This window comes from Pseudorca crassidens, chromosome 8, assembly GCF_039906515.1.
Source record: "Pseudorca crassidens isolate mPseCra1 chromosome 8, mPseCra1.hap1, whole genome shotgun sequence".
Lineage (NCBI taxonomy): Eukaryota > Metazoa > Chordata > Mammalia > Artiodactyla > Delphinidae > Pseudorca > Pseudorca crassidens.
In genome coordinates, this window is record NC_090303.1 from 39,999,304 (window position 1) to 40,022,417 (window position 23,114).

Here is a 23,114-nt window from a genome sequence, read left to right on the forward strand (position 1 = left end):
TACATCCCGCCTTTTCACGTTAAAGCTTTCACAGCCTCCAGAGGCATGGTATGGGTGAGTGTGGGTACAGAAAGCCACAAGATAAATATGCTCCTTTTCCTTGAGGTCTATTTTGAATTTAAAACTTGGGGACACTCTTTTGGAGTTTTACGTTCTTTAAAATATCTATGTGAACAAATTATATTCTTTGAAATATGTATGCCAGCAAAGTAAATAGTTTTCTATTTTTCCAGGTTCCATAATATTGTGTTTGTTGGTAAATGTACAGAGAGCTGCCAATTTTTATGGTCAGAAACTACTTAGAAATGTTGGTAATTTTGTATTGTCTTAAAACGGGATATTATTATCATTACGACTACAGAATGTACTATTGTTTCCAGAATGTCTGATTCCTCAGTAAATGTTTTGCAACTCACAAAAGAACTTAAAAAGTAAAACAAAACTTTCATCTTCTGAACTAGTGTGGGTTTCAAGATTTTTAATGGTGTACAGATTTAAAATTGTAACTCATAGTTGCATTTCATTAAATATTTTGATTGAAACATATAATGACTGCACTTAATGCTATTGCCTATCAAAGTGAATTTTCCATAACAAGGTCAAAATTGATAATTTAAATATAACTTTAATTGAAATCATTTTACATTGTATCTTGGTTGTTGTTGCAGATAGGAAGTTTAAAGCATCTAGTGAAAATGCAAAAGTAAATGAAAATTGATAATAATCTGAAATTAAGTTTATGGTTAAAAAAAATTTCCCAGAGCTCAGCATAAATCTGACAGCAGAAATGAGGATAAGGGCTCACAGTTAATATAATAATACTTAATGTGCACCAGGTACTAATCTCAGCAGAAGCACAAGGAAGATATTATTATTATCATCCCCATTTACTAATAGCAACATTGTCATCACAAATAGTGAATGGTGGTTAATTAGCACTAGCGAATCTAAACATCTTGATATTTAGTTGAAAATGAGCTCATTAGTTTGAAGATGCCACATCATATTTGTGAAGGAACGACTTGAACAATACTGCATGATCATTTCTTGCAACTATATATATATACACACATATATATATAAATCTAGTCTATCTCTCTGGAAAAATACAGTGAATTCAATTTGTAAAGCCTACCCTCACTGAATCTAATAAATGACTCAAAATAACTTTTAAAAAGAAAGAAAAAAATATAGGGAATAAAAGAGCAGACTTTAAGTTCAAGGAGTGGGGAAAAAATATGTAACTTCAACCATACAAGTTATAAAGTGTTGTCAAGGAACAGAAAGTGTCAGTTATCTTCCTGTTATTTTTCAGCCTCTCCAAAATGAACGGAGTGAGTGTGTGCTGGCATGGGTAGAGTCGTCGGAAAGGAAGGGAAGAGCAGGGGTGGTGGAAAAAGGGACAAGAGGCTTATGCCTCTCTAGAGAAATAACCCTTTTCATTACTAACAATGATGGGTCTACGTAGACCTTAACTACTTGAGCTTTCTATTTTGTCCTCTGGACAAGGGGGAAGGCTGAAAAGACAGTTATTAAACAGAATGTTATGTGTCCAAGCATAATTGGCCACTTAAGAGAATGGAGAAAAATTGAAGGAAAGGGGACAAAAAGAAAGACAAGAACCACCGAGGTAGTGTTAGCTCTGGGGAAACACACATAGAAAATAACCTGAAGTACCAATTTCTCTCTTTCATATCCCATTATGGCTGGTACAAAGCAGGTTGGCGTCTGAGTAGAGGGCATAGAGCTCTGAAAAGCACAGTAACTGCCCAAAATTTTTCTCTCAGACTGAAGAGGATGACCAGAGGAGTCACAGGGGACTCTTCCTGAGTTGAAGTAATGATCTAACACCCGAGGGCAGTGCCCCATGAGAAGTCATTGAAATAGTCTCCTTGTTTCCCCCCGTAACTCTCTTGCCCCTCTCACTCCATAGCACTTGGATGGACAAACCACAACCCTAGTTAATTTTAACTCTCCCCCTATTTTATAGCTGACTAGCCTTCCGTGTGGCCTGACAGTCATGCCCCATTTCCCTTGTCCATTCACTTCCGCTGTCTTTTCAACACCTCACACCTCTCCTCAAATCACCATCTTTTCCTTTGTCCTCCTTGCTCAGCTCATGGCCTTTCTTTCTCCTCCATTGACTAAAGTAATCAGAGGAAAACTTTACACACACCAACTGGACATCTATCTCCCGCATCACATGAATCCATATATTGTCCCATCTCACTTAGGTAAACTGTCCATGCCCCGCACCCTAAGCCAGACCTTCTGACTTCCTGCTGTGAATGAGATTGTGTTCTTTCTTATCCACTTAAGGACACCATTTTAGTGGCTTTCCCTTCTTTTCCCTTCATTTTCAATTGTTCCCGGTCTACTGGATCATTTCTATCAGCATGCTGTTTTCTTTTTTCTCCTCTTAAAGAATTATCTTGAGTCCACTTCCTGCAGTCCAGCTACTGCTCCAAATTCTTCGCTTCCATTTGTAGCAGATCTTTTTGAATGAGTTGCCTCTGTTTGCTGCCTCCCACCCCTCCCATCTTATTTTCTCTTAGCTCACTGTGATAGAGCTTTTGTCTCAGCACTAAACTGAAACAGTTCTTGACAGGACACGAATGACTTTCTTCTTGCTAAATCCAGTGATCAGTTTCTGCCCCTCATCTTACTTGACATTATGTGACACTGAATTCATGCCACTTGCTTCTCCTGGTTTTCTTGCTATTTCACTCAATACTCATTCTTAGTCTCCTTGCATGTTCCCCTTCTTTTCCTGATGTCTGAAATTCAGAGTGTTCCATGTCTCAGTCCTTGGTATCTTTTCTACATTTATTCTCTATGGTATCATCCACCTCTGGATTTAAACATCATTTATACAAATAACACTCAAAGTTAGGTTTTTAGCTCAGACCCTCTTCTGAATTCCACACTTATGTATAATTGCTTCCTTGATTGCTACCCTTGGATGTCTAATAGATTTCTCGATTGTAAAATCCCTAAAACTAGAGTTGAGAACTCTCCATCCCAAGCCTGCTCCCTCTGTAGTGTTCCCCATTCCTCTTTATCCAGTTCTTCAAACATAAAACCTTGGGATCCTCTTGACTCTTCACTTTCACAACCCATATCCAATCCATCAGGAAACCCTTTTGGCTCTGCTTTCAAAATAATCTGTCAAAATAAAAAAAAAAAATTTAAAAAAAAAGAAAAAGGGGACTTCCCTGGTGGCACAGTGGTTAAGAATCTGCCTGCCAATGCAGGGGACATGGGTTTGATCCTTGGTCTGGGAAGATCCCACATGCTGTGGAGCAACTAAGCCCGTGAGCCACAACTACTGAGCCTGAGCTCAGAGCCCACGAGCCACAACTACTGAGCCCGCAGGCTGCAACTACTGAAACCTGTGAGCCTAGAGCCCATGCTCCTCAACAAGAGAAGCCTCCTCAATGAGAAGCCCGCACACCGCAATGAAGAGTAGCCCCTGCTCGCTGCAACTAGAGAATGCCCGCACACAGCAATGAAGACCCAACGCAGCCAAAAATAAATAAAAATTAATAATAAAAAATAATCTGCTCCATCACTAATACCTTCAAGCACAGTCATATCTCTAGACTGGATTAATATAGTAATTCCATAATTATTTTCCTGCTTTTATCCTTGTCTTCTGCAGTCTGTATTCAATACAGTAGAGTACTCCTTTAAAAAAATATTTTGAAGTAATGATAGATTCACAGAAACTTACCAAAAAATATGTACAGGAGGCCCCATGTACCAGCTGCAGATGGTTATATCTTACATAAATATGGTTTATAAAATTCTATCAAAACACTGGTATAATGCACAAAGATTATTCAGATTTCATTAGCTTTATGTGAACAGAGTGCATCCTTTAAAACATAAGTTAGATTCAGTGTTTTGCCCAAGTCTCGCCTTTTCACAAAAGTCTCCTCTAAACTTGTTTAAAATCACAAACTGTCCTGCAAGCTGATAATCCCTTTTACCTTGTACTATTTTTCCACAATAGTTGAAATCTTTTAACATTTATGTATTATGTTTATTTTCTATCTTCTTGCACTAGACTATAAACCATGTGAGCCAGAATATTTTTGGTTTTGTGCAATAATGTATTCCAGATACTTAGAATAATACTTGTTTTAAACTCAATGCATGCCTCTCAAATATTTGAGAGAATAATTGCACACTTGCAGCTGGGGCTTTTGTTTATGCCCTTTATCTTTATTTGTTTTGAAAGACTTGTTCTTTCTCCCTAGAGTATATAAAATTTTATGTTTATTAGTTCATTAACTACTGCTCATACGAGTCCAATGTTATCGTCTCTTCCCAACTCCACATTCACGATGTCATACTGAAGGCTTGAAATGGCCATGATGGGAATATTTATAAGAGCTAAATCAGCAAACATTTCAAGTCAGCACTCTGTACCCTCAGCAGTTGTTAAACATTTGCCAGCACTCCACTGAATCTAACCAGGCAATTCAGCACCAATTAAAATTCTTTTTTAAAATTAATTAATTAATTTATTTATTTATTTTTGGCTGCATTGGGTCTTTGTTTCTGCGTGCGGGCTTTCTCTAGTTGCAGCGAGAGGGGGCTACTCTTCATTGCAGTGCACGGGCTTCTCATTGCGGAAGCTTCTCTTGTTGTGGAGCACGGGCTCTAGGTGCACGGGCTTCAGTAGTTGTTGCACACAGGCTCAGTAGTTGTGGCTCGCGGGCTCTAGAGCACAGGCTCAGTAGTTGTGGCGCTCGGGCTTAGTTGCTCAGTGGCATGTGGGATCTTCCTGGACCAGGGCTTGAACCCGTGTCCCCTGCATTGGCAGGCGGATTCTTAACCCCTGCACCATCGGGCAAGTCCTAAAATTCTTAATTAAAATTGTTTTCCATATCAACTTTTTGTTATTGTATAGATGAGTGGCTCAAATGAGAGCATATATTTTCCTGGTGAATTTCCTATACATTACAATATGCATGCAATATAAATTATTTCACGGGTTCTTAGGACAGTGTCCAGCTGGCTTAGGTTTATTAACGAAATTCTCAGATATTTTGTTTATCTAAGATTCACTCCTACAGATATTTTGTCCAAGGCATTGCAGTAGATGCACACATCAAAAGGTTAAGCATAGGTCGATGAAGAAGGGAAAAAATAATAGCAAACGCATAAAAGTGTTTTAAGGACTAGTCGTTTAAGAGTATTATCAGCAAATAATGATATTAAAAGGAGAAAGGAGATTTTCTTCATGGTCTCAGATCAAGTTATTCTGGAATTGAATAGTTGTCTTTCCAGGTAAATAGACGTAGCTAGCTACTGCAATGTGTATAGCCCTTTTCTGGAAGATATTATGGCCGTTGTCTTTTCAAGTTAACAATGATCCCAAGAACTTGCAAGAACACGTGGAGAGGAAACTTATACTAAGGACACCTTAAGAGCTTATTTTACATCTTTTCCTAGTGTAGTTGTATCATTAGAATATTCTTCCTAGGGTGTATTTTAAAATCCAAGTGTATAGATTTCAACTAGCATATAAAGTGCTACAGTGTGACTATTTTTAAACAATAGTTACTTTTTTTTTCAGTCTCTTGGTAGTTTTATTAAAATTTTCACGCAAGTAGATGTGAACTTCTGTCTCTTGATGACTAGTTCTCCAAATGTTTTATTCTATACTGCTGTAGGTGTTTCTTTTCTGCTGCTGACTACAATTTAAGTAGAGCATCTTCTGTATCACCTGAAAAATTGCATTAATAGCAATGTCAACTTCTGGAATTTCAAAATACTATTTTTTGCCATTGTGACCGGAGGTGAGAGTAGAAAAATTTTTATATAAAATGTTGTAATAAGTTTTTGTTTCCCTGATAGAAGCCCACTGAGCAACAACCAGACAAAATATATATACATATATAGGAAAATATAGCAGGAAAAATTTGCTGATTAACTCTCAGTTTCTTTGTGTATCTTTTTTAAGAATCAGAGCAATGGTTAATTCAACCTTACCTGAATATGAGAATCATGTGACGAGCTTTTTAAAAATCCGTATGTCTTGAGATCCACCCCAGACCAATGCAATCTGTATCACTGTGTTTTGGGCCCAGGCATCAGTGTATTTTAAAAATCACTCAGATGATCGTAAGATGGATCCAGGTTTGAGTACCTCTGGTTTAAAAACAAAACTGTTTTGGTTAGACAAAGATAAAGCTCTTTTGCTAATTTTAAGTACTATATATAGCTAAGGGAAATGTTAATTATCAAATTTAATTTTGTATCATTTACAGATGGTCCTCAACTTACGATGGGTTAATTTAATGATATTTTGACTTTATGGTGGTGCAAAAGAAATATATTTTCAATAGAAACTGTACTTTGAATTTTAGATTTTGATCTCTTTCCAGGCCAGCCATATGTAGTACGTTACTCTTTCATGATGCCAGGTAGCAGCAGTGAGCGGTAGCTCTCAGTCAGCCATGGGATTGCAAGGGTTAACAACCCATGTACTTAGAACCATTCTCTACGCATACAACCATTCTCTTTTTCACTTTCGGTAAATATTCAATAAATTACATGAGATATTCAATACTTCACTATAAAATTGTTTTTGCGTTTGATGACTTTGCCCAGTCATACGTTAATGTAAATGTTATGAGCACATCTTCATTAGGCTATGCTATGATGTTTGCTAGGTTGGGTGTATTCAATGCGTTTGTTTGTTTGTTTTTTGCGGTTCGTGGGCCTCTCACTGTTGTGGCCTCTCCCATTGCGGAGCACAGGCTCTGGATGCGCAGGCTCAGCGGCCATGGCTAACGGGCCCAGCCGCTCTGCATTATGTGGGATCTTCCCGGTCTGGGGTACGAACCCGTGTCACCTGCATCGGCAGGTGGACTCTCAACCACTGTGCCACCAGGGAAGCCCTTCAATGCGTTTTTGAGTTATGGTATTTTCAGCTTATATTGGGTTTATTAGGACGTTACCCCATCGTAAGTTGAGGAAGATCTGTGCTCATATGTTATGCACATGAATGCTAGTTCAGTATTTATATTAGAAAAGTCTCTTCTTTAAAACAGTTGCAGCTAACACAACCCTATTACTACAGGGTTAAAACAGCCACTGCAAAGATGCTTCTGACTGGGCACAGGAAAGATTTCTAGGCCACAAATATCCTTTGTGATAAGGGGAAAAAAGTCTCTGCTAGGGAGTCTAGATTTTGAAGGAAACTTTTGAAATCAATCAGTTAAGAGAAGTAAAAGATGACTTTTCCATGGTCCCGTGTAACATGAAGATTAAAGGCATTGGTAGCCTCTCTCAAGTTGTCAAAGCTCTCAGTTTTCCCTGGAAACCCAATGTCCTCACTGAAACAGGGACCCATGGCACTGTTTACTTTGGCAGATAAAGAACAAGATTATTGGGCTTCCCTTGTGGCGCAGTGGTTGAGAGTCCGCCTGCCGATGCAGGGAACACGGGTTCGTGCCCCGGTCTGGGAAGATCCCACATGCCGCGGAGCGGCTGGGCGTGTGAGCCGTGGCCGCTGGGCCTGCGCGTCCGGAGCCTGCGCTCCGCAACGGGAGAGGCCACAGCAGTGAGAGGCTTGCGTACTGCAAAAAAAAAAAAAAAAAAAGGACAAGATTATCAATCTACAGTCAGTTCTTTAAAAACTTGTTATTTTTAAAAATGACAAATTAATTTTATAAGTTTGATAGTCTTGTTGTTAACCGTTGGAATAGAATAATCTTCTCACAGTGGCTATGACTGTTATTTGGGTGGTAAAACTACTGGCTGCCACCATCCTGTGTCCCCAGGGTGAGACACTGGGGACTTGCCTTTCCAAAAGGCTCTTCAGGATCAGTAGATGGGTCCGATCCAGGCTCCTCTCAAGTTACTGCCTCTGCCCTTGGTCTCAGAGCATGTGAAGATTTTGCTTTTGCCCTTTAAGAGCAGCATCTCTGTTTCCTAAAGCCCTTCTGTTCTCCTGAATGCCAGTCCCTCTAGCCTTCAAAGCCAGATGTTCGGCTTTCTGCTGCAGGGCTCTCGGGCTGGGGAGCTTGTTGTGGGACCCCTCACTCCTTGGGGGGAACCTCTGCAATTGTGATTGCCTTCCAGTTTGTTGTTCTTGACTATACCACATTTCCATCCCTCCCACAGTTTTGTGGTTCCTTCTTTATATCTTTAGTTGTAGAAGATCTTTTCTGCTATTCTTCAGGTCATTCTCATTATAGTTGCTCTGTAAATAGTTGTAATTTTGCTGTGCCCATGGGAGGCGATGAGCTCAGAATCTTTCTCTCCACTATCTTGACCCCTCCTGTTATATTTCTTGTATACATAGAAGATATATCCTTCATCTGTTAATTTAAGTCGGTAAAAAAGCAAGAGAATATTTCTATGTACTAGAAAAATAAGTAATAAAATTCTCTGGACTAACTTAACAAAAGTCATGGACTCCAAAGAAGAAGACTTGGCTGTAATGGAAAATTCTATTCGTTCTTTTTCTAACATAAAGAGACCAGATTTATGTCATATACAAGAATTTGGATCAGTACCTTAATCTCTTATCTGTGTGATTTTTGAATAAATAATGACTTCTTTAACCTTGATTTTATGTTTTAAATGGGAAGAAAGTTTGATGAAGGTAATTTTGAGTTTTCTTTTTTTTTATGCTACGTGGGCCTCTCACTGTTGTGGCCTCTCCCGTTGTGGAGCACAGGCTCCGGACGCACAGGCTCAGCTGCCATGGCTCACGGGCCCAGCCGCTCCGCGGCATGTGGGATCCTCCCGGACCGGGGCACGAACCCGTGTCCCCTGCATCGGCAGGCAGACTCTCAACCACTGCGCCACCAGGGAAGCCCAATTTTGAGTTTTAAATGACATAAGAAGATCGAACACTTTGCAATCTCCAAAACACTCTACACATGCAAACTTTAATTCATAGTGTTAACAGTACTCAATGCATAAATCGAGTATAGATTCTAAGAGAATTATTATGAGGAGTTTCACACAGGGCAAATTGCTGTCTGCTGTAGTTGAAGGTGGCCCTGAGAAGTTTTGCAGACAAGGTGGCAGGTAAACTATGGCATATATTGTGCTTGAACTTCATTTGACATTGAAGGGAATGCTGGGCAAAAAGAACATAATGAGAAAAGGAAGGACTCTGGAATCATGAGATACCGTGGGAATTGGATGTCTATATATTGAATTGTAAATATGGAAGGCACAGAAAATAAATATCTGTAGGTACGTTTGGATCATATTTTGAGACATCTATGATGCCAATTGTGCTTCAATTCAAAAACAAAGGAAATATTGAATGATGATGATGTGTTTGAAGTCTGTTTAGGATGGAACAAAGGAACAGGAATCTACTGGGCACTAGACACTTTGCTAGACACAGTATTTCAAGGTCTGTATCATTATTCCAATTTCAAGTATTAGAAAACTGAGCCACAGAGAGGTTAAATATATGCCCAGGGACATTCAGCCAAGAGTTCTGGAGCCAAGACTCAGATCCAAATTTATCTGGCTTTACATCTTTCCATTACTCCATGGGGCCTTTGCAATTAATCTGACAAACACATGTTGAGTTTTTTGGAATAAAGAAGCAAAGAGGCAGTAAAATCACAAGGGACGCTTATTCAAGATGCAACAGACACCTAAAGAGATAGGGAGTAAACTAAAAGTGTTCTATTTTTTTATGTAGCATTTTTTGGGACCCATTAGCTTGATTCTTCTATTTTCTAATCATTGCCAAATACACTTTTCAATTTATTTTTATGTCAGAATTATATGAAAGGATTTAAATTTTCCTTGAAAACCATGTACACATTCAGAATATTCCTAACTGAACATTTCTGAAATGTAGCTGCTTTAACTCTCATGGCATTGGATATTATGTGACTCAGCCAGACATGAGGGGATTCACAGGGAGCGAGTACTTCAGAGGACCTCTGGGACGACTCATGCACTAGAGCAGGTGCTAGAAAGACAAGCCAGAATCTCCTCTCTCAATCCCCAGGTAGATTTCCTCCATTTCAGCATATATCAAAAGTGTTTGCTCAACAGAATTACTCCTGCTTTTGGGCTTACTACCACCTTACTTTTTAGATGATGCTGAGAGTGATGGAAAAGACAACCTAAAATGACCCTGTTCTCTTTGTTGTGGTTAATAACATTAAGTTACTTCCTCGTAAGATGGTTATGCTAGTCAGAAGGCAGCCATTGGTATCCAGTGTTCTTCTCTAAATTTTCTGCCCTAGTAGCCAAGGCAAGCATTGTTGACTCTGGAATTAGCCCTCTATTTCAGAATTGCCTCATCATGATCCTCCTTTGCTTTCTAGGAGACCCAATAGTTTGTGCTGAGCATCTGTCCTAATCCCTTATCCCAAGGGTTAAAGCAGCTGTTTTAACCTGGCTGCCTGGCATTTCAGTTGCCAATCTTTTTTGGAAGCCGGACCTTTGTCCCATTACAAATACGTATTAGCAGTGAATTGATCTCCCAGTTCACAGCTGCCTGCCTGTCTGGCTTCCTGCTTGGATTTCTCAGCCCAGAATCTGTCACTGTGCTCTCATACTTGAAGTTCCAGTATTAGCTCAAATATGACTGGAACTATGTCTTTCACTCAACTACTATCTATTCATCTAGGTGTCACTTCCTTGGTATGTCTTGTACTAGAGGGTAGGTTGGACATAATTATGCATCCTTTCTTCTCTTTGCTGCCCCAGTGTACTTTTGCTTTTGTTTTTTGGCCAAGCCATGTGGTTTGTGGGACCTTAGTTCCCGTACCAAAGATCAAATCCATGCCCCTTGCAGTGGAAGCACAATGTTCCACCCACTGGGCTGCTGGGAATTCCCGCCCAATGTTTTGCACAGACAGTTGATTATAATCAAAAGTTAGGAATGTTTATGTTGATAGGTAATAGGAACAAATCCAGAAAAGCAAGTGAGTTACAAAATAAGTAAGTGGGTGTTCCTATAAAGATACTAGAACACAGCAGTAGGTATTTCACAATCCAGTGCACTTTGGGAATCCAAACAGATATGTAGACAGTTTACATAAGGGAATTCTGTTTAAATAATACAGGGCTAAGGCAAGATATCTGGAACCCTCTGATATTCCATGTACAATCTCCATCTATAGAAGATTGGCTGGAAAAGTCAAGACTTTAGTCTCAGGGAGGTTGGACCCAAAAAGTTTACTGGGACATGAATAGAAGAGCAAGATAAGGCTCCAGGTTCTAAACTAGATTGTGAAGTGGGAATTGGATTGTGGGTAAACTTCAGATGTCAAGATGTTAAAAATGGAACTTGAGAATTGGAAAAGGAGCAAGTTGAGTTGATGGTGATTCATCTGAATATGAATCAGAGCTTCTTAAATTGTCCCAGACCAAGATCATCACTGAGCCTCAGCTCATGGAAAATGCAGTCACAGAAATAGAGATTTTGGCTCTTAATTCATTAATTTATTCCTAGCGGTCTCCCACTAAGAATATTCCAGTGTAAACTATGACCAGTAAACTGTTAAAAAGTGACGTGAATAATTTTGAAGACTGTTGCTTTCTCCAGGGCATTTATAAATGATTACTGATTGTGTATTCCTATGCATATGTGAAATGAAAAGCCCATCTTCAGGTGGTATCTGTGAAGTTCTGTGGAAGTCCTGTGTATAAGAAACCAAATTTTTCTTCTTCCCCTTCAGTTTTATCATGGAGCCAAGCTATGGTTAAAATAGTCTATTGGGATATATTATTCCAGAATTTACACATCTATATATGTATGTCTCTGTAGGTACGTACAGAAGGGTCTGAATCTACATCTATAAACAAGAGGAAGTAAAAGGTGTTTTGCTAACTTAGAATAGTGCTTTATCATCCCCAGAGAAGGATTTGGGAGTAAGGAGTCAGCTTCATGTCTCTTTTTAATACAGCACCTGGTCTCTGAAGTAGTATAAGTTTCTGCCAAGGTGCACATCAAAGCAATTACTGTAATTTGTTGTATTTTAGGAATAGCTGTGATTATTTCAATCCCAATATTTATTGCAATTCTATTGTTTCAGCTTTGTAATAAATTGAATGCTGTGCAAAAATGAAAATGTGCATTGTCTTCCATAGGGAAACCTTCAATTTAGCAAGGGACACAGAATAACAAATAAACCTTGATCACAGTATTGAAAGTGCTGGCAAGATATGTAATGAAAAATATTTATATATAGGAATCTGTACGGGCTTCAAGCACGTTATAGTGTGCGCGCACACACACACACACACACAGACGCACACACACCCAGAGAATCTCAACAAAAAGACAAACAACCCAGTTAAAAAATGGTCCAATGGCCAATAAGCACGTGAAGAAGTGTTCAAGATCATTAGTCATTAGTAAATGACTACTCAAGTGCAAATCAAAACCATTTTATATCCATAGGATGGCTTTAATTAAAAAACTAAAAAATAACAAGTATTGGCAAAGATACAGAAAAACTGGAACCCTCAGACGTTGCTGATAGTAATGTAAAATAGTACAGCCCTGTGAAAATCTGTTTGGCAGTTCCTCAAAACGTTAAACATAGAAATACCATATGACCCAGCAATTCTCCTCTTAGGCATATACCCAAGAGAACTGAAGCACATATTTGAACAAAAACATGTATACGCTAATGTTCATAGCATCATTATTCATGGAAACAACTCAAATGCACATCAGCTGATGAATGAATAAGCAAAATGTGGTATATTCATAAAATGGAATATTTTTTACCTGTAAAGAGGAATGAACTACTGACACATGCTACAACATACATTAAGTTTATGCTAAGTGAAAGAAGTCAAACACAAAGACAATACATTATATAATTCCATTTGTATGAAAAGTCCAGGGTTTTGGGGTTTCTTTTGGGGATGAAGAAAATGTTCTGGAAACAGATAGTGGTGATGGTTGCACAGCATTGTGAATATACTAATGAACCACTGAATTGTATACTTTAAAATGGTTATTAAAGTGGTAAATTTATGTTGTGTGAATTTTATCACAATAAAAAAATACAGTCACATACATATAAAACTAAACAGAATTTGCGGTATAAAGAAACAAATTTATAAATACAAATGAAAGTATAATTTATAAAATACAGGCATGATGCATTTGATGGGCGTCTAAGAGTGAATTTTTAAAGAGTGTTTCAAAAGCTCATTTGTAAATTAGTTTTTTGGGAACTGGAACTTGTTTTATGATGATTCAAAAATCACTGAGTCTTAGGAGGTAGTCAGGAAAGATTATATTCAAATGCTAGGAAATAATATCCGTGCCCTGTTTCCTAATAGGAAACTAAAAATCTTTTATTTCCCACATTTTAATTTCAAGCTGTTTTTATCACTGTTATTTAAACTGATTGAGTATTTAAATGACAGCAGTATTTGTTAGGTGTTGTTTTCCTCTCATTTAAATATATAATTCTGAGATTTCTTAGTGAAAATTATATTTTGATAACTATGAGAACATTATGTTAGTAGATTGAATACATATATTTTATTATATTTATATATAATTTTTAAGTCTCATAATATTTGTGTTCTTCCGTGACATTATTTCATGCATTAATTCAAGATTCTTTTGTTACCATCTTAATATGATGAAACTCCTGAAAATTATAAAGATTTTGACAAAACATAATTTAAAATACTTTTCATAACATATCTAAACTTTTTTCTTAATTGATATAAAATAAGTTGAACTTTATGTATGTTTAGAAAATTCTCTCTGAAAATGCCTGCAAAATACTAAGATCTATAGTTTGCCTCTGAATGGATTCTATTTTTCTTATTTATTCAGCAGGGCTATTATTAGTTAATAGACTAATTCTTGAAAAATGCACTGTGTATTGTTAAGTTTAACAAAGAATACCTATTTTTTTTTAAAAAACGAAGACTATTTCATTAATTTAGAAGTTATGTTATCAAAAGAAACAGGGAAGAAGCATACTACCTATTCATTTATTTGCACATTAGTTTGTATAAACTAGGCAGTGTCCCCATTCTTGGTCAAAACATACTTTTTCCTGTTTGTTTGGGTTTTTTTTGGTCCTGCAGTGCAGCTTGTGGGATTTTAGTTCCCTGATCAGGGATTGAACCTGGCCCCGGGCCGTGAAAGCACCGAGTGCTAACCACTGGACTGCCAGGGAGTGCCCCTGTTTCTTTTTTTGTGATTGCCTTTTCCAATTAGATAGCCCTTCAAAAATGGTAAAGAACATTTTGGATGTTTGTCGTAAAATTTAATTAATCTGGTGATATTTATTTATATTTTAAGAAGTCTTTGTTTCTGGACTGTATTATATAACCACAGTAGCATATATAAATAATTTGTGTGTTTTCTATTTCTTACAGATTCTACAAAGAAATTAAAAGACGTTCTTGAAGAATTCCATGGTAATGGTGTGCTTGCAAAGTATAATCCTGAAGGGGTAAAACCTTTTTTCTTTATTTAAGTTTCATATAGATGTTTGGAGGAGAGATTTCTTAATAAAGAGTCCTTGGAAATAGATATTCATATACAAAATGAAATTCATAATGAAATGCTATTCTGGAAGATACATTAAATGGTGTACTACTTTTTTCACCCAAAAGCATTTTTCTAATGAAAAGAACATTTCTATATTGTGTGCTTGGAAGTGTATAGATTATTTATAATACATGCCAGGTTCTTTTCCTAAAAGTCAGGAAACAGTTTTAGATAGAACGGGAGAGAAAGTGTGTCTGACTCTCACTCTATGACCTACAGATGTTAACCCCAAATGAACATTGGCATGGGGCAGGCAGTATTCCCTTGACTGAAGAAAGATTCCGTGATGGATATAAGTGGTCTCTTACTTTAAAGAGCAGGCTTGGATACAAAGAGAGGAATTTTTTCTCCTTATCTTGTTTTAGCCTGTTACCAATAAGCTTATGAATGTCTCCCTATAAAAACTTTATGTCCTGTCAGTTGCTTTGAAGCACCTTGCTTGAATGAATGTCTTTCCCTCCCTAATTATTTGTTAATAACCTTGTCTTTAAGACAAGGTTAGCTGAGAAATGTTACATGTTAAACGTTTGATCATCATTGCTGTAAGTTCTTTTGCAGCTTCACCAAGTGACAGTTGGGTTGTATGGGAGCTAAAAGAAACTGCCCTTTGTAGAAGACTCTTTTGCCTGGATGTATTATCTAGCCATTCATTAGACAGATTTGTTTGCTGATGAAAACGTGATCTGTTTTTTGTTTTCATTACCATTGTGGTTTTGAATGTTTACAAAAGCACAGTTCTTGGCTATCTTTAATATTTAACTTCTCTGGGATTCATAGAACTAATATTTTAGTCAAAACCGAATCTCTAAATTCTGACCTCAAAATGTTCATATTGTTTTATAATTTCCTTTTAGTATTTCCAGTACTTACTATTCTTACTCCAATATTTACTATTTTTCCTTCCATAGTTTTATTCTGTCTACATTCTGATACATAATTATACTTTTTAAAGCTCTTTAACCTAAGATTTATTTTCTTTTTAAAAAATAAAGTTAATGTTTAGTGCCTACAAATGATGCAGAAAATAGACAATTTAAAGCTACTCCCATTTGCCTATATCATGAGGGAAAAAAGCAGGCATCTGGCCTACATTTTCCTCACATTTCATTTTCCTAGATGCTTTAGAGTGAGAGAAAGAATGTTGGCAGATAAATTGGTAGAACTGAAAATCTCCAAGACCAAGAAAGCAGGGTTGGAAAGGTAAAGATGACAGCTTTACTGAATTGCTGTAAGACCCCAAAAATTCATTAATATTTACATTTCCCAATCATAGTTGAAAACATGCATGTTATCTAATCTACAGACAGAGAGAAAAACAGTTTTTTCCCCCTAAAGATAGCTGTCGGCTATAAATTCAGTTGGAATGTGATCTTGTTTGCTTCAATTATTTCTTATTTAAAGGACTCTCAAGACTTAGTCTTACTGATATTATATGTTTCATGGGGATTATCAGTCACCATGTACTGGATTTATTGAGGTAATTACTAGATTCATTGTTAGACACACATATGATGTCAGCCTTTTCAATAATGTAATACCTCTCCATAAGTGCACAGGTCTGCTCTTCAAGTGCATTATTAAAATAATGAACAGTTGAGAAACAAAAAAGTTAGATCTCATTAAGACCCAAAAGTATTTCTAATTTAAGAGTGAAATCACTCTCAGATTTTAAAGCTGATAGGTATTTTCCCATCAGGAGAAAAATTTTAAGTTTTTATGAGTCTTTTAAACACTAGTATGTATTTTACAAAAGCCAATAGGAAATATTTAGGAATATTCAGTGTTTAGAAATAAATCTTTAAAGCCTAGCGATTCTGTTCAGTACATGCCTTCATCAAGTTTATAAAAGGTTACTTTAATAATAGGAAATAATTCATACTGTCAACTCACATGTGCAGTTACCACTCTCTATTGACTGGTCAAGTTGAGCCCAAAGTAGGCATAGATGAGTGACTACCTAACTGATGTTCAGTTGTACAAGAAAAGTGATTAATCTAGTCTTGCTTTGGAGTAAATGACTAATACTTTGTTTTCTAAAATGGAGGTGGCTTGTATCATCCATATAAAATGTATTTACAAAGAGAAAACAACCTAAATATCTTTTAAAATTGCTTCTCCCTTTTACAAAGTAAAGCTGCTTAAATAGTAGATGCATTATTTTTCTTATGATTCACTTGAACTACTGAATTATAAAAGCTCTGTGTATAAAAGCTTAATCCAATGAAAATGTGACCTGTTTAAGTCTATTTGAATAGAGGAGAAATACTGTGTAATATATGGATGACTCATTTATTTTTAATTCCTATGAGGAAATAAATGACAGACTCATAAAATATAAATTTAAACAATGGCTTTAAAGATTCTTTAAGAATAAAAACTTGAGAAAGGTGTTGAGATAACCAAACAAATATGATTATAAAGTTTTTAAGTAAAGAAACTCATCTTGAGAAAAGTAAAATGGGGCTTCCCTGGTGGTGCAGTGGTTGAGAGTCCGCCTGCCGATGCAGGGGACACGGGTTCGTGCCCCGGTCCGGGAAGATCCCACATGCCGTGGAGCGGCTGGGCCTGTGAGCCATGGCCGCTAAGCCTGCGTGTCCGGAGCCTGTGCTCCACGACGGCAGGGGCCACAGCAGTGAGAGGCCCGCGTACGGCAAAAAAAAAAAAAAAAAAAAGTAAAATGACTTTCCCAAGATTAACCATCTAGGTTTGTGACAATAACTGTAGTTAAAATCTGGTTGTCTGGGATCCCAGTCTAAGACATTTCCTCTTCACTTAATTGGCTAGGCCATTAGAATGAGAGGGAAGACTTGAGGAGATGAGAAGGATAAGGGGAAGGGAAAGGTATTTCACATGCACTGAATGACATTGCATGTCATTGCAAGCATTACATTGCTTCTGTAATGACCATAGCATTGTTCCATTGCACATAATTATTACTGACTCATGCCCAACAAGGTAAGAGATACCTATTAGTTTCCACCTAATCTTATGTGGACAATATAAAGAATATGATTACAGGTAGATTGTAGTGGCCATCCAGTCCTTGTGAGAAGGTTCATAGTAAAACACACTCAGAACATCTCAGATGTAACTGATTCATGAGAGTCGTCGAATTTTATAGTATGAGAAAGAATCAGTTTGGCATTGCATATATAAATATTTTTTCCCTGGATTCCAAATTCCACACCAAATTATTTCATTGACATCTAAATAGATGGGAAGAAATTAAGCAGTGGCTTATGTATAGAAAGATATTTGTCTTTAAAGGGGTGGAGAGAGGCTGGGTATGTTATTCTAATAGAAGGAAATAGGAGTGGGGAATAAGTATAATCGAATTTATCTATATATGTACTGTTATATTTTCACATTCTTCTCTGGAAGGTTTTAATTATACTGTATGTGTTATTCATTATTATCTCATGTCAATTAGAACTGTTTGCTTATTACATTCTAAGATTGATTGATTCAGTGATTCTCACATTTTAGCTGGCATCAGAATCACCTGGGGGGGTCTTCTTAAAACAGAGGTTGTTGCCTCCTCCCCTTAGTTTCTGGAATGGGGCTTAGAATTCTCTGTTTTTATCAGTTTCCCAGCTGATGCTGAAGCTGCTATTTTCGAACCACATTTTTAGACCCATGGATCTAGGGTCTGCTTTAAAATCAATCTGTAAACTTGACTTTTTAGTTAAATTATCAGCAATATGAGATGATAAGTATAAATTATCTTACCTTAACGCACGTATTCTTTCTTTCCTTGCATGCGCAGAAACAAGACATTCTTAAACAAGTAAGACATTTTCTTTTCTATTAAAATCTGTCTTTTCTTTCTTTATTCTGATGTGAGCTATGAATTTCTTATCCGTATCACTGAGCTATACTTCTGTGCCAATAAGATTCTTATAATATACAATATTAACTGTAATACTTATAAAGTTGTAAGTGACAGATATTTGTTTAAATTAAAGACTCAAATGGAGGAGCTGATACCTCAGTAGAATCAAAAAGGGTCCAGAGTGCCGGCTTCAGTTTTGGAGACTCTTGAACTTAATTTTCTAATTTCACCGAAATAGAATCAGGCTCTGGTAAAATGATCTATTTAATGAAAGTCTTAACTTATTATTTTACAGTGGGAGATTTAATAATTGCTTTTAAATGAGATGGATAAGGACTTTTTAATTGGTCTACAGTGCTGTTAGAATCTGTGAAGAAAATATGAGTGAAAAGCTCTTGATTTTAGCCCTCCTGGGAAAAAGAGCAATCCATCTGTTGTTTCAACCAGTCTCTCCTAGTAAAGTCCATTTTGTCAAGGAAGTTTTAGGTCCATAGTTCTGTTGGATCCCTAGAATTACAACACATTTTTGAGTTCTCTAAATGGAGATGTTTATATCCTGCTGGGAATATATCTTACTAAAATGCATGAGCTGCCTAAAACCATAACATTGTCTCCCTTGGACAATACTGGCTATGTACTAGTTGCTTCTTATTCACAAGTTTCCCTGTTGTTTCAATGACAACAAGCACTGCAGTTTCATCCCCAACATGTCCCAGTACAATTGATTACATCAGAATGATCTTGACTGACTTAGACACTGGTCCTACATACTACAGTCTCCTAGGATGAAGCACAACTGAAATGGCAACTCATTGACCGTGATGATTTTTACCAGCCCCTTTCACAGGATGGCCTTTCCCTGATCTCATCCCTGACCTCTGTGGAAACCTACTAGCTCCCCCAAAGACAGTCTACATGAGCTTGATGTTGTTAGGCGGCAACCCCTCAGAGTAAACGGTTGCTTTTATTAAGCAGGCCCTAGTTTTTAAAGGGCATTTGTTGAACACCTTACTCAACAAACACACCATTCTGCACAACCTTCATCCCTGCTCCAGGCTGTTTGAAAACTGGTGGCAGATGAGCGTCTTTTCTTGGGGTCAGTAGAATGAGCTTCTTCCTTCCTTTTCCTGGCTCAGCCTTTGTTCCATGTGCAGTTGTTTAGTAGGGAAGCAATTTCAGTTGCAGAGTAGAAAGAATGCGGAAAGCTGAGGGTAGCCAAAAGGAAAAAGAATGAGGGCATGCATACTTATTACTCTGTGTGTGTTCTTTGTTTATCAGTGTTCTGTGAGTGTAGGGTTTTCTTTTTACATTTCCTGTCATTAGATGATTCTTGGCCTAAGGCTGAGTTAAATTTTCATAGCTCCCTGGGCGTACTCTATCTTTGTACTCAGTACTCTGTACTGGGTTTGTGTTATTCAGACAAGTGAGTTGCTTCAACCCCTTAATAAGAAACCTGGGATTTCAGAACCTACATTTTGTAGTGCTGCTGCCTAATGTATATTTTAAATATCTTTAACAAGGGTATTGACACTATTATAATTATTAGCAATGATATAAACACCCTTGTATTGTAAGCTATAATTGTACTTCCAGAACCAAATTCAACCTTTACCATTAAAGAAAGCACCTGGAAAGTATAACAGAGAAAACGTGGTCTTAGGGGTCTTAGGTTTCCAACTGAACTGAGTTCAAATCCATATCTGCCACATATGAGCAGGTCTTGGACAAGTTACTTCATCTCTCCTAGCCTGAGTTTGTTCACCTATAAAATGAAGAGAGTATTGTCTCTACTGAGTTGTTAAAAGGGTTAAATTCTAAAGTATATGCAAAATACTTAAGTCTCTGTCTGCCAGGTGTTCCATTGATGTTTTGAGGCAGTGGCTGTGAATCACGCTGTAAGGAGCAACACGATTTCATATGAAAGTTCTGGAAAATTTATGAAAGGTGAAAGGGAGAATATCTGAGACACACCCCAACCAATCCTGTAACCTTGATTTTCTCAGAGCCCCACTTTCCTCATCTATAAAGTAGTAAATATAACGCTGTCACTCTGATGTCTTTCCCAACACTAAATTAATTTCCTTCTACCGTGAGATATGAGTGGAGGACATGACATGGGATTTGCTTCCCCTATCAGGCCTGGTTGTAATCCAGAGCGCTGTCCTGGCAGTAGTTATGGTGTCTGTTGTATTTGCTCCACCTCTCACAACTGCATAAATGCCAGGACAATTAGTTAGCAAGGAATGGATGTAACATGTTAACCAGTATTTCTGCTTCTCTTCCCTATTACTATCAGCACAATTTCAGTCATCTTCCTGCTCTTATCAAAGCTACAACCAGAACAGTTTTGAAAACGTACCAGCAAATTGAAGAATAAAATGCCACTACAATTGTTATTAACCCTATTTTGCCTGTGCATTACTTATTGTTAAATACATAGTAACTTTTATTTCGCCATGTTGCTTCAGTTTTTATGCCTTGATACTCAGAGAATTGCTCTTGCATAGAATGGAACCACATCCAACAATTTGAGAAAATATTTGCATGGATACTTATGAGATTAATTAGTTATGTCATAATTAAACAAATCAAGTTGAATAACTTCTTGCAGGTTTCTTTTAATTGCACTGAGGATCAAATCTCAACATTTACAAAAAAAACAAACTATTTTATATCTCTGAAAACATCTAGAATTTGAGAACGGACCATCTGCTACATCTATCCTAAATCGAAAACTTGGATTAATGATTTGACTGCTTCACGTGGCTAGGTGATGTCTGTTACAGTTGATATGTCACAGTTGATCCATTTCTCCCTTAGTGTTCTGTAATAAATATACAGAAATTTAACAATAGGTAAATATTTAGGGTATATAAAATATAATTATACTAATTGCTTCCAATTGCTTTCTCTACAGATGAGTTTTAAAAACAAGGTTAAATAATTTAAAAAATAAACTAGTAACTCTCCTGAGTTTAATCATAACAGCTAACTTTGATATGCAGTATTTAAACATTCTGTGTAGGTCGCTCTTTCATTTCTTTCATAACATTTATTAAATAATTTATATGAGTTAAAAATCAGGTTAGAGAAAAAGTGACGCTGGGATCTTCAGGTGATCTTTTTCACTTGTTCAGGGACAAGTAGAGCAAACTCTTTAGGTGCTTGCTACAACTAAAACTTATCTTAAGGTTTGTATGTTGTTTCTGTTTGTGTGTTTTCATCAATAGGAATAGTTTTTTTGAACAGAAGTACAGTTAAGGATATTAGGGGAAAATAAATCTAGAGATTTAGGTAGAAAGGCCTAGAGTGTCTAAGGATTTTAAGGGTTTTTTTAATAGGTAAAGGAAATCATGAATGATATTCCTAAGATCAACGAGTTAAATTTTCCACTTAGGAAAATACTTCTAAAGCCAATGTGAACAACAGGCTTAAGTTAAAGAGAAGATCAGGTATGAGTTATTGAAGCAGTCCAATCAAATGACAAAAACTGGGAGGGCATTTGGGATTGTAATAGAGGCTGGGGGCAGAGTTAGAACACATTGCAGATATATGGTCAAAAGTAATAGGTTAAAAAAAAAAAAGTAATAGGTTACACTTAGTATGTCAAAAAGAGTTACAGTCAACTCAGTTTTCAAGATTGTGGAACTGAGTAGAGATAGTTATGCCATTACTTTTTATTTTTATACTTTATTTTATTTTCCTTTTTTCTCTAATGGCTAGTTTATTGATACACTAGTCAATACATTTGATGGTGATAAACCAGTTGTACTAGGTATGAATATTGAAAAATAAAAATCTGTCTATAGAATTATACTTTGATTAACTATAACATAGTAACCTTTGAAGTCAGAAATATTTAGATCCTTGGCACTAACTAGGAGCTTTTGGCTTTGGGCAATTTGCTTGACTTTTCTGAGCCTCAGCTTTCTGTCTATAGAATAGGAGTGTTAGTAGCATTTACTTAAGGGGTTATCGTGAGGATTGAAGTATAGCATACACATAACATATTAATACTTAGTGCAGTTCCTGGAACACAATAACATTTAGAGAGTTTCCATTATGTGCAACAAACATATTAAGCAAACACCTAATTTTATTTTTCCACTTATGGATAATAGAGTGTATCACTAACTATGAAGATTAAAAGGAGATATTGGAGGCTTTAAGAAAGAGTTTGGCATAAAAGCATGCACTGGTGAGAGATAAATATACAGAAAGTGAGAAAAGCACTTGGAACAAAAATAATTGGGTTGTGTCCCAAATGCATTTATTGCATGTATGTTATATACTGGATATTGTATCTGGACCTGTGGGAGAAATAGAAATGGTTAAGATGATCTTTGCTATCAAAAAGTGTCAAACTATTAAATATATTTTCAAATTGCTGACAAAATGCTTCAACTCAGGGAATTCTTAAGCCCTGAATTCTTAAGTCTTTACCAGTTGTAAAATGTCAATCCCTCACTCTCACATGCTGGCTGAGTATTTCCTAGTCTGCCTTCTACACCTTCCCATCTTGATTTTTCTCCCAATAATAACCCTGGTATATTTGGGCCTTGATGGATTAGAAAGAATAGAATTTATAGGATAGTATATATTTGAAACCTTTCCAAATTTTTGGTTATTTTGTTATCATTAGTTTTATTGATTTTATTTTATTTCAATCTACAACATTAAATATATAACCATATGCTATTATACTTTAAAATAATCTCATTTGAGATTTATTAAGTGAAA

At 36.7% G+C, this 23,114-nt stretch overlaps 1 protein-coding gene across 11 annotated transcripts in view; it reads left to right on the plus strand.

Moving 5' to 3' along the window:
* Positions 1 to 23,114, plus strand: part of DGKB (diacylglycerol kinase beta) — a 797,684-nt gene that overhangs the window by 221,534 nt on the left and 553,036 nt on the right. For 7 of the 11 annotated variants that reach the window (XR_010945490.1, XM_067746239.1, XM_067746240.1 and 4 more), the window contains 2 exons: positions 14,368 to 14,444; positions 18,309 to 18,329. Coding sequence is in view for 10 of the 11 variants with exons in the window: in XM_067746239.1 (XP_067602340.1) it covers positions 14,368 to 14,444; positions 18,309 to 18,329 (98 nt within the window). In the remaining variant the exon portion in view is untranslated. The remainder of the gene's footprint in view (positions 1 to 14,367; positions 14,445 to 18,308; positions 18,330 to 23,114) is intronic. The other 4 variants (XM_067746243.1, XM_067746244.1, XM_067746246.1 and 1 more) reach the window with 2 other exon arrangements.